This window comes from Mesoplodon densirostris, chromosome 17 (genome assembly GCF_025265405.1).
Source record: "Mesoplodon densirostris isolate mMesDen1 chromosome 17, mMesDen1 primary haplotype, whole genome shotgun sequence".
NCBI lineage: Eukaryota > Metazoa > Chordata > Mammalia > Artiodactyla > Ziphiidae > Mesoplodon > Mesoplodon densirostris.
The window spans coordinates 12014432-12026757 of record NC_082677.1 but is presented as its reverse complement, the minus strand read 5'-3'; the positions used below and the strand labels follow the sequence as shown (position 1 = coordinate 12026757).

Genomic DNA, 12326 nt, shown 5'->3' with positions numbered 1-12326 from the left:
TAACTTATATGTTTTATAAAATATTCAAGACTGTAGAATAATTTTGAAGCTTTCTATTGCTTCAAGGCTGGCATGACCTTGACGCCTAAACCAGATAAGTCAGTACAATAAAACAAAATTTTATCCAGTTTTACTTATGAACATAGATGCAAAAATCTAAAATAATATGAATGAACTGAATCTATTTGCAATAAGTATGGGTTTATCCCCGTAATGCAATGATGGCTTGACATTAGGAAATCTATTAATGTAATTCACTACCTAACGGATGAAAGGAGAAAAAAAAACGTGATCATGTTGATACAGAAAAAGCATTTGGTAAATTTTAACACCCATTTCTGATTTAAAATTCTTAGCCTCCAAATAGAAAGAAACTTCTTTAACTTGATAAAGGGTATTGAACTTCATTATCATGTAGTAGTAAAAACATTTGAAATATTCCCACTAAAGTCAGGAACAAGGCAAGAATGCCCACTTCACTCCTGCTGTTTACCATTGATTTGAATGTCCTAGCCAGTGCTTTAAGGTTAATAAGTAAAAGGCATAAATAAATTCTGGAGACAGGGACAAAAATGTCATTTTTGAAAACCATATGATTACCTATCTAGGAAACTCAGAAGAATCAACTAAAAAGTACTGGAACTAAATGGAGAGTACCAAAAAGTACTTTCAGCAAATTCCTTATACAGAAATCAGTACATTTTCTCTATGTCAGCTATAATCAATCAGAAAATGTAGTGAGAAACTATATCCCCTTCACAATGACTCTGAAATCTTGAAAAATCTACGAATCAATGTGTGAAGACACTTGCAAAATCTATGTGCAAGTAACTATAAAACTGAAGGAGAAGGCTTCCCTGGTGGCGCAGTGGTTGAGGGTCCGCCTGCTGATGCAGGGGGCGCGGGTTCGTGCCCCAGTCCGGGAGGATCCCACATGCCGCTGAGCGGCTGGGCCCATGAGCCATGGCCGCTGGGCCTGGTCGTCCGGAGCCTGTGCTCCGCAACGGGAGAGGCCACAGCAGTGAGAGGCCCGCGTACCACACACACAAAAAAAACAACTGAAGGAGATAAGATCTGATTTCTCTGAGTCATACTTCCTAAATAGGGAGACGTAATACATAATGATATTCCCTAATTTTTAAAATAAATGCAACTGTAATCAAAATTTTAACAGGGTTCCTTATGGAACCTGACAAGCTGTTGATAAAATTCTGTGGGAAGAGACATTGTGGGAAAATATCTAAGAACCAAACTGAAAAATAACAAGGAGGGAACCATATGCTCTAGCAAATATAAAACATAAAGAGCTAGCAATTAGACTGTGTGCTGTTAACCACGAATAGACAAATAAATCAATGGATCAGAATGAAGCTCCCCAAAACTTATATACATACATACATATATACATATATATGACATTTGAAACTACTAAGAGAAGTTTGGCATATTCAGTAATGCTGTTCTTTGTCATTTTAAGTGGATTGTGTTTAATATCTGTACAGAATAAAACATGGAAAAATAAAAGATGAAGATAGAAATTATATTTTTTCTAATCGAACGTGCTTGAAAATATCCCCAAAATGGAAATAAAGAGCCTCTTCGGTTCCTAATGTTCGGATTTGAATAGCATGTATATTCCATTCAAAGAAAGGACTTGATTTGAGTATTTCTTAAGTTCAGGGAATTTAAATCTTTCTCTGTTCTCCGGAATGTGTTTCATCAAAATAAATCATGTGGGAGAGTCACCAGCTTGGTTCTCTCATTAGTAAACAGGTTTTCCAGCAGGATGGGTGATTGGGAAACTGGGCCTATAGAAAGAATCCTATCTATCGTTAATAGGATGAAAAAGAAACTTGTAGGAAAACCACAGTAGAATAGTATTTGTAGGCAAAACTTTAAAAAATAGCATGACTTTCAGATCCATTCACTACCCTAGGTTCTAAAGACATGAAATGAATAGTTCCTGCCCTTGAGGTATGCTTATAGTTGACCATTCAGTATAGCTGAGTAGTCAGGCATTGGCTAGTTGTAGCCTTTATCTTCTCATACATGACGGCATGTTCTCTATGCCCAGACATTAATTGTGTGATGCTTCTGCTTTTTTCCTTCTCTTTCAGGCAAAAATAGACCTCTTATTAGTTGGCGATGTCACTGTTCAGTACCTGGATGATATTGTACAGAAATTCTTTTCAAATTTAGCAAAAGTCACCGTCACCATTAGTGATGTGAAGAAGGCAGCAGCACTTGTGGATTATTGCATGTTCAACATGGTTTTTCTGAGGTTCACTTCTTTACCAACTGCCGAGGAGCTGGAAGCTGTCAGATTAATTAGGTAAACTCCAAAATCTTGACTCTATTATCTTTAGAATAGTTTTTTTCTTTTTAAGATTTTTTTTTGATGTGGATCATTTTTAAGTCTTTGTTACAATATTGCTTCTGTTTTCTGTTTTGGTTTTTTGGCCGTGAGGCATAGGGGACCCGAGCTCCCCAACCAGGGCCTGCACCTGCACCCTCTTCATTGGAGGGCGAAGTCTTAACCACTGGACCGCCAGGGAAGTCCCTAGAGTAGTTTTTATTAAAACCTGCTTCTATAAAAATTCTGAAAAGGTGATACAATTCTACTTTAATTTGTAAGATGAGGGATATTTTCAAGGGCAGAATCTCTATAAATGTTTTTGTTCTTAACTGCCAGTTTGACCTACTATTATAAGAATTAACATTTTAACTTAAAAGTAATAGGTGTGGGTGAGGATATAAGAATTAATTGGTCATAGACATTTATTTGGGGTATAATGCCTCCCTTAATTCAGTAGGTACTCCTTTTTAATAACTATGTCATTAACATGGCATATTGTTGCAGAGTTCATTAATTCTTATAGTAGACACTAGAGCAGGTGAGCACTTGTATCTCTGGGTCCTGATAGCTCTGGGCTGAAGGTGTCTCTTTCAAGGGATGTCCTCATGTGAAAGAGCCACGAAGCTCTCTGGATCCGCTGAGTCCAGGTCAATACCACGTCCATTATCCTTTTCTTTTCTTTTTTTAAAAATTTAATTAAATTAATTTATTTATTTTTGGCTGCATTGGGTCTTCATTGCCACGCACAGGCTTTCTGTAATTGCAGTGAACAGGGGCTTCTCTTGTTGCAGAGCACGGGCTCTAGGCGCATAGGCTTCAGTGGTTGTGGCTCACGGGCTCAGCAGTTGTGGCTCACGGGCTGTAGTGCGCAGACTCAGTAGTTGTGGCACACGGGCTTAGTTGCTCCGTGGCATGTGGGATCTTCCCAGACTAGGGCTCGAACCCATGTCCCCTGCATTGGCAGGCGGATTCTTAACCACTGCACCACCAGGGAAGCCCACATGCATTATTCTTGTTTCACCTGGTAGTTCCATAGAAGTTATGCTGCTGTTTGACCCACTCAACTCTGGAGATCTGGAGTCTAGAGGTGAAAGATTTTGGGTCTTCCGTGCCTGTTTACATAGGATTTTGAGCCATTTAGGATGTTTTTAAACAGGGTTAGCTGAGATTGAATGTGTTTCCCTTCTGTGAGACTTGATGAAGTGTAATTGTAGATACTATTGGAATATATAAGGACTTCTCATAATTAGAGGAGAGGACTTTCTAGACCAAAGGAGAAAGTTCAGAGAAATATTGTGATTCCAGAATAAAAAGGACCAAGCATATTATGTTAGGGGAAAAGACAGGTGGGACTGGGAAGAAGCCAGAGACACTGGGTTACTTGTTAAAGACAGACAGAAAGACACTGCTCCTGGGGTTTCTTAGAACGGTTGGTCTTCTGCATTTCTTTGGCCTTCTACTGGGAATATGAGCTCTAGACAAACCAGGCAAATTACCTCAAAGAGGATTTCACTTCCAAACATGTTGTTGTGAACGATCTTCCTTCTGAAGATACGCCTATTTTATTAATACACCTTTTAAAAAAATCTATTGATAGGGTACCTCTGATTGGAGGCCTATAGTAATATCTCATTTGTATAGTATTAATATTTTTTAAAAATTTACAACACCTTTATGAGGGAGGTAAGGCAGGGCTTCATCATTCCTACTTGGCAGATTAGAAACCTGAGGCTGAAGTGACTTGCCTGAGACCACATGGCTTGTTTTCACAAAACTCAGACAGGAACTCTTCACTCTTCCCTTCATGTTCTTTCTAAAAGTCTGTAATTATTTGGCTTCTGTATTGAAGCCCCTTTTACAGTTCGGACATGCCATAAATGCCACACTTACTTTAACCTAAGCGTATCATTTTGGAGGAGCAGTGGACAAGCTGCTGTGGCTGACCTCTCTCCATTCCAGCCGCAGGAGTCCAGCTGTGCCTCCCCAGATGTGGTAAAGGCTTTGTGTTTGCTCATGATCGATCGAGACTACATTTTGAACAGGATAAGATTAAAGTTCTGTTTAAGAACAAGCTTAATGTCTAGTCACAGTTGTTAGCAGCTGGGAGGGTAGAGGAGAGAACCTCTGTCTGATACTCCCCTCTGTGGATTCTCCCCACGGCTGCTTTCTTTGTCTGAATAACATAGCTTAAGATGCGTTAGCAGAGAGAAGAAGGTAGATGAAGGAAATAAATGTACAGACAGGCATATGGTAATTCTGTTGTTTTGCTGTAAAAGCATTTCTTTGAAAAGAAAAAGAGAATAATTTGTGGAATACACCTGGTTTTCTTTTTTGGTCTCATTATGCTAGTCCCAATATCCGGTATACGTCTTGACTAATAGCAGGTATTCAGTGCTTTGCTCTAGGTGTGGGTGGGTGACCGTGCTGTTCTAGGGCAGACCATGAGTTCTAGCTTTTGCGTTCCTCTCTGAAAAAGGGACAGAGCTTTCTTTGTGGAAGCTTTGCCTTTCCTGATACTGGACTTGGAGCCTAGAAATGTCTCTGAAATTCCCTTTCTTGCCCTCAGAATTGTTATGAGTTGATGACTTATGAATTATTTAAACCCCTATGGAGCATATTTATATTTTGAGGCTATAGTTTTTCTTAGGATAATGAGTCTCATGAACATCTTGCCCTATTTATAAGGCATTTAAACCTTTATCTTTCCTACAGCACTCTATCTTTTGAGTTTTGGCTAATATTTAATGACTAAGCCAATATGAAGAGTTTTGGCTTAGCTTTTTAATGCTGTATTTTAGATTTTTTTTCCCCTTAGAGCTTTGTTGTTGTTTTGTTATATCTCAGAATCTGGATAGGTTCAGGAAAATATACAAGCATTTACCTTAATCCTCTCTGGGCCCTTTTTATGCCCTGCCAGTGAGTGAAGAACTCACTATAGAATAAAAGTGGTCCACGTTGATTTTCAGTATCAGAGCACATGATCACAAATCTATATGTATATCTGTAAGACATACGGATTTTTACTGAAACTAAGAATGAAGTATAGTGTGTCAGCTATCATACTAAGCTTCTTTTAGGATAAAATGCAAGCAGGCTCCTTAAAAAGATTTTAAGATTTATTCTTATAGAAGAGCTGTGGTTTTAGCCTGGAGCTAATCATTAATCAGTTTTAATCATTTGTAAAAATAATGGTACTTTATAGCCTGACATCCTCAAGAATTACGGCACATCTCACTTATAGGTTGACCTTCCTGGTAGTACTCCCTAATTTGATTTCATTTCATGAACACATTTTTATTGAGCCAGATGAACTCAGACACCACCCAGTGGTAAAATATTTTAAGATGGTCTCAGGATTCATGTGCTTGGTTCCAGAATTTCAGGAGTATTTGACCCTTCTTTCGGGTCAGTTCTCAAAACTGAACCACATTCAAAGTGTAGATACTTGGTCATTCAGATGCATCCTGGCACTACCTTACAAAGGCCAGTACAGAACATTAGAGTATGTTTCAAACTCATCCACAGTGTATGGATCCTGTTTGCCATTGCGATTTTCTGGTCCATGAACTGTCTCTGCAGTTCCTCAAACCCTGTGATTCTCGTGAGCTCAGAGCAGTGCAGTGATAGGAAAGGAACGCAGAACGTGGTTCCATCTGCTCAGTCGGCAAATCAAGTTTGAATCTGATTTTATTTTTTCCCATGTAGATTCGGTTGTCTGATCAGTTAACTTATTACGTCACCAAGAAAACCCAATCTTGTGAGCCACAAGGGTCTAACAAGTTGTCCTGCTATGTCCCCAAATCCAGAACATCCTTGACTTGACAGTGCTACTCAGTAAATCTGATCAGCCAGTTTGCATGACCTGAATACTTGACACAAACACTATAACAACAAAACATCTAAGTAGTTTTACTAAAAACATGATTCTATAAATAGGAACTGAGGAATATTCTAGATGTTTATTGTTTCTAGCATCATGTCATGTGGTGAACCTGACTTAGAAGGGTCACAGCAGAAACTCTCCTGACAAAAAGCATAGTGGGGATGGGGGACACCAACCTTCACTATTGACCAGAATCAACTCAGAACTTCACTGCATTTTATCACGGGTGCCCTGTTAGTAGCAAGTGAACTTGGTGTTTTCATATTTACAGTAAAACTCTTAATTTTCTCACAGAAAATGGTTGTTTTAATTCATTAAGTAATTAATAAAGGATATTATTTGTTACAAGTCCCAAATAGACCACACCAAGTTAATCTGGCTGCTTTGGGCCCACAGGTTGCACAATGGATAACCGTACTCAAGAAGGATGCAACCCAAAAATGACACTGGCTTTTGTCCTTTGACGTCCCTGTGGCTATAAAGGAAGTGCCTTTAGAGATTTCCCCTGGCTTCATAGGGACTTATAAGAATATTTTTGTCCTCCTATTAGATGACAGATCTCAGCGGCCAGCCAGATCTTTCCTGAGGTTCTTTGATCATCAGAGTGTACAATTCAGTTTAAAACACTTTTATATGATTTTTTTTTCCAGCTACCAGACTTAGGGATGGGGACAAGGCTGGGAATGGCCACTGCTGCAGTTTGAGCTTATGGCAGCCTCCAGTTCCAGAGAGTACTGGGCATAGGCTAGGAGTGGACACTAGAACATCAATATCCAATCTTGTATGTGGAGTGTAGTCTCAGGATCCATCATGTCATGTCATGTCATTTATTTATTTATTTTTAAACATCTTTATTGGAGTATAATTGCTTTACAATGGTGTGTTAGTTTCTGCTTTGCAACAAAGTGAATCAGTTATACATATACATATCCCCATATCTCTTCCCTCTTGCGTCTCCCTCCCTCCCACCCTCCCTATCCCACACCCCCAGATGGTCACAAAGCACCGAGCTGATCTCCCTGTGCTATGCCGCTGCTTCCCACTAGCTATCTACCTTACGTTTGGTAGTGTATATATGTCCACCATCATGTCATTTAAACAGTGTATGCCGTGAAACAGGAGGATAAATAAATTGCCCCCCAGCAAACTGCAGATTTTTAAAACTCTGGAGACCTCGATTGAGAAGGTGCTTCTAAGGCCTCAGAACCTGCAATTTAGTTTTGGTATATGAAAGAAGTGGTATTAGTTGGGGTGGAGAAAGGAGATTTTTGTTGTGTTTTGGTGTTGCTTAGTTTTAAGGAACATTCATTCATTGGAAAGAGGACCTTTTTTGGTGATCCTGGAAACTGGAAACTCTGTCAGCTTATTAATTTGTACAGAAGGTGAATGAGAAGCTGAGCTCTGGACCAGAGTGTTGGATTCTGGGAACTCTATTGATTGCTGGGGTTCCTGCACAATTAGGGCTTCACTGACAGAGGAAGTGTTTGGGTTGGTAATCGATTCTGTGCTAATGACAAAAGTCCAGGAATTCCAACTCTGTCTGATGTGAAGCTTGAAATTTGAAAGTCATCGGGGTATAAAAATCCATATATCCAAATCTAACCTATTTTCCTGTCAGTAAGATCAATTAAAAAAAAATAGACACAGGATTATTTCCAAAAGCAAAGAATCTGTTTTTTAAAAAGTTCTCTAATTCTAGAATATTTTAACTTACGATAACTTGTTGTTTTTGTGAATCCACAAAGTATTTTTTATTTCAAAAGCTGGACTGAACTACCCAATATGTTTCTATCTGTTCAGTCTGTTTGTCCCTCCCACCTCATCCCATTATTCATACCCCTGTTATACCCCACGCTTTTTCATCCCTTACAGAATAGATGGGAAAGGTTCACACTGTGGACACTGTGGCACACAGGCGGCATTCTCTCCTCCGCACTTGCACGGTCCACACCCCACCGTGTGCTAAGGGGCCTTCCTTACTGCCACTTCAGTCTGCCTGTGGGATCCCATCCTGCCTCCTGCTCGTGCCTGTTTTGACGGCAGTGTTTCTGCCTGAGCTTCTCATTTCCTCATAGAGACCGTGTTCTTTCCTCTCTTCTCTTCTAGCCCAAATTCTCTTTCAGAATTCATAGAACACAAGCCTGAATAGAGCTCAGTTGGGTGATTGTCCCATTTTAGCAATATCCTATTGATACTTGTTTGACATAATTAACTTAGGAAATATTCTGAGTTATATATATATATATTTTAAAATAAATTTATTTATTTATTTATTTATTTATTTATGGCTGCATTGGGTCTTCATTGCTGCGCACGGGCCTTCTCTAGTTGCGGCCGGCGGGGGCTACTCTTCGTTGCAGTGCGCGGGCTTCTCATTGCAGAGGCTTCTCATGATGCAGAGCACGGGCTCTAGGCGTGAGGGCTTAAGTAGTTGTGGTACATGGGCTCAGTAGTTGTGGCTCGCGGGCTCTAGAGCGCAGGCTCAGTAGTTGTGACGCACGGGCTTGGTTGCTCCGCGGCATGTGGGATCTTCCCAGACCAGGGCTGGAACCCGTGTCCCCTTCATTGGCGGGTGGATTCTTAACCACTGTGCCACCAGGGAAGCCCGGGTCATTTGTTTTATAAAATTTCCCACATTCTGATTTCATCCCCATAGCATTTAAAAAAAATATTTATCTTTTCCTTAAATTTCTTGAAACTGGTGGTTAGATCAAGAATCTGGATAAGATTTTGGCTCATTTAAAGCAAGAACAAAAGTGGTCCGTCTTACATTCTACGTAATACCTGAGCAGTATTCTCAAAACTGTCAAGATCATCAGAAACAAAGTCAGCAAAAGTGTCACAATGTAGAGTAGCCTAAGGGAGATATAATGACTGAATGTAATGTAGGATCCTGGATTGGATCCTGGCATAGAAAAATAAAGTACATTAAGAAAAACTAAGGAAATCAGAATAAAGAATGAACTTAAATTAATAATAATGTATCAATATTGGCTCATTAATTTGGAATATTTGGAAGTATTCCAAACTAATGTAAGATGTTAGCAGTACGGGAAATTGTGTTTGGGATATATGGGAACTCTACTATGTTCATATTTTTCCTGTAGATACAAAATTATTCTAAAATTAAAGTTTATTTTTAAAAAGTCACTTACTCTCTCACTTACCCCTTCCCCAGTTGTGGAGAGCCAGGCATTTGTGGTTGCCATAGAAATGAACCATAAAAAGACTGTTCTTATTAACAGACTGCACTCCTGCTCAGAGAAGCCAGGGGTATGTTTGACTGAAGACTCAAATTTTGGATTTTCTTGCCCATTAAAAGGAAATAGAGAAGCTAAAGCATCTATTATAAATAAAGCTTCAAACAGGGCAAGCGTCAGTTTCTGGAGAATGTTCCCCTCCCTCGTATTTTTCAAATCATCTGTAATTGTACTGTCCACCCCAGCCACACACATCAGAAGCCTCTTCGTGCAACTGCAAGAAATAAAAACACAATCTCTTCTTTTATGAACTGTAAAAAAAAAAAAAAAAAAAAGTCCGTCTTTTCCCTCACTGATTTGAGATGGTACTGTCACTAAACTTCCATATTAATGCCACCATTTTAAATTCTAATGAAATAAAGAAAGTCACTCTAGTGTAGTTCGTTCCTAATGAGCTAAATGTTTGAATCCCAATTTTTTGAACGATGATTTTGCTTCATTTTAAACTTTTTTTTTCCCTTTCAGATCTGGCAAGAAAAAAAATACACATTTGCTCTTTGTTTTCATAATCCCTGAGAACTTGAAAGGTATGTGCATGTTGGATATAGTATCTGCTTTTTCCCCAAATAGAAATCATGAGGTCAATATTTAATACAAAGATTCTTAGGTTGTATTTCAGGTCACGGAGCTGATATTACTTTAACTGAACCACTGACAGTGGAAAAAATGAGTGTTGTGATAAAATACTGGAAAACATGTTTCTCAAATACTGGTGAGTGAAAAGCAGGTTTCCAAGGGTTAGAAAAATTCTAACCAAGATTCTACAAAAATTGTATTTATACATTTTTAAGTTGGTTTTCCACTTATGCCTTTTATTTGTTAAGGATTAACTGTATGCTGTATACTATAAGGAACACGTAATCCTTGTTAAACATAGTCTGAAGAAAACAAGTGTGAATAAAATAAAGGGAAACATACGTTCTATACCTGTGAAGAAAAAGCTTGTTCTCAAAGGTTTAAAATGTGCACAAGGGACAAATGCAGTGTTGTGGTTAAGCACAGGTTTTTTTTGGTTTTTGGGGTTTTTTTTTTTGGTAGCCTAGCTTCTTAGTCATTTGAATGGAATTATTCATGCTTTGTGCTGTGTGATTGTCTAAGAGCCAGAGCCATTAACCTTGAGTCTTCGTGCTTTGCAAAACACTTGCGTATAAATTATTTCACTTCTTTAAGTTAACAGAGTGGTTATCCTTTCTATTTTAGATTTTTAGACACAGATAATTAGTCAGTGCTTCAATGAGACCTCGCATTTCTAAACTCTTCACCTGTATTGTAGTATGTGTATTGCCAGCATCTAAACACTTAAGATAATTAAATTGCTTCAGTTTGGTTTGTAAAAGGACAGACTCCAATTTCTGAAATTAAATTCTACTGGAATCATTGTTTGTCAGTGACTATTTATGATTTTTCTAGACCCGGGTTACTAGTAGGAAATCTTTTAAAATGAACGTATTTTTCTTAAAATGGACCTGAAAGACGCTTTCAGGATTATCATGGATAAGCTCATACTCCAGATGATACAAGATCAGTACACCCCTCCTTTTTTTTGAATGTTCTTCTTCAGTGTCTAAGCAAGATGAGTGAGTCTGTTTTGTAACATTCCAGTGGCTCCCATCCCCTGCAGGTGTCAGAGTTCTTCCTGGAAATGAAATGTGTAACTGTCTGGGACCAGAGTCCTTTTTCAGCCTCTTCTCATTTTGTTTCTCAGTGGAAATAGAGCAGCCGCTCATCACCACCTGTCTAGCACCCTTCTTATTGGGCCTAACCATGTCTCATCCAGTCATCTCAGCTCTGCTTTTAGGATGAGCAGCTGCAAAACAAACAAACAAAAACAACAACAACAACAAAAAGCAAAAAAACCCCGAAAAATCCCCAAACCAAAAAACAACACAACCATCAGATGCTTTGACAATGCAGCTACTTACTGAAGACTCATACGCATTTTCTGTCTCTGACATTTACCTGTAAATAATAAGTAAACTCAGTTGAATGCATTTTTAAGCACACCTAGCACAAAGTTAGTAGAATCTGGTTGAAAGAGGATGCCGTGGAGTAACTTGTATGTAGTGTTTCAATTTTGCTTTCTCACCTGGGTAGTTTCATGCTTCACAGATTGAAATCTATAAAAATTGCTCTTTATTTTAAAAATACTGCTTTGTAAAATGTATTGAGTGAAACATGACAGCTATTTTTGATTAGGGTTTATATGTGTGATAAACATCATCCCCACCAGTGATTTTATAATTGAAATGGCTCCTCTTTTAAAACTTGCAGTTAAGAATGAAATTTCTGTGAAGCCTGAAGAACCTGAATTGCCCCTGCAGAAGTCCTGCAGTGAACACCTGAGATGTTTTTCTACTGATCTATTTGCTTGGTTAGTTTTTTTCACTTTTTCGTAGTAGCAATTTTTACTGTGTACATTTCATTAAAAAACATTTCTGGAGGACTTACTGATTGTGCCACAGCAGCTTAAGTGCTGGGGGTGATGCAAAAGAAAGTAGCTATTTTGTGGAAGAGGGATGCAACCTGTACTATATTTCAGAATCCTGAGCTGGCACTGTGGGGACACGTTAGAGAAGTATCCAACTAAATATAAGGAAGCACTTCATAACCACAGGGGAGCAGGTTGCATTGTAAGGTAGTAAGTTACCCATCACTGGGCATGTTAAAGTAGAGACTGGGTTAAATAAAAGCAGTGATGTTCAAACTTTTAAAACAATGGAATCCTTAGCTGTTATCCATCTGCCAATAAGCTTCTCCCTAATGTCTTTTTTGAACTCATGAACCTACCCCACCAATTACTGAAAATAACCCTTAAAGATGGTCTCTC

At 38.7% G+C, this 12326-nt stretch overlaps 1 protein-coding gene across 2 annotated transcripts in view; it reads left to right on the top strand.

The window, feature by feature from the left end:
• Positions 1-12326, top strand: part of LOC132477540 (spermatogenesis- and oogenesis-specific basic helix-loop-helix-containing protein 2-like) — a 78318-nt gene that overhangs the window by 44791 nt on the left and 21201 nt on the right. Inside the window, exons 5-8 of one of the 2 annotated variants that reach the window (XM_060079939.1) lie at positions 2118-2332; positions 9965-10026; positions 10107-10211; positions 11771-11870. In XM_060079939.1, the coding sequence (XP_059935922.1) occupies positions 2118-2332; positions 9965-10026; positions 10107-10211; positions 11771-11870 (482 nt within the window). Of the gene's footprint in view, positions 1-2104; positions 2333-9964; positions 10027-10106; positions 10212-11770; positions 11871-12326 lie in introns of both variants that reach the window. The other variant, XM_060079940.1, reaches the window with a different exon arrangement.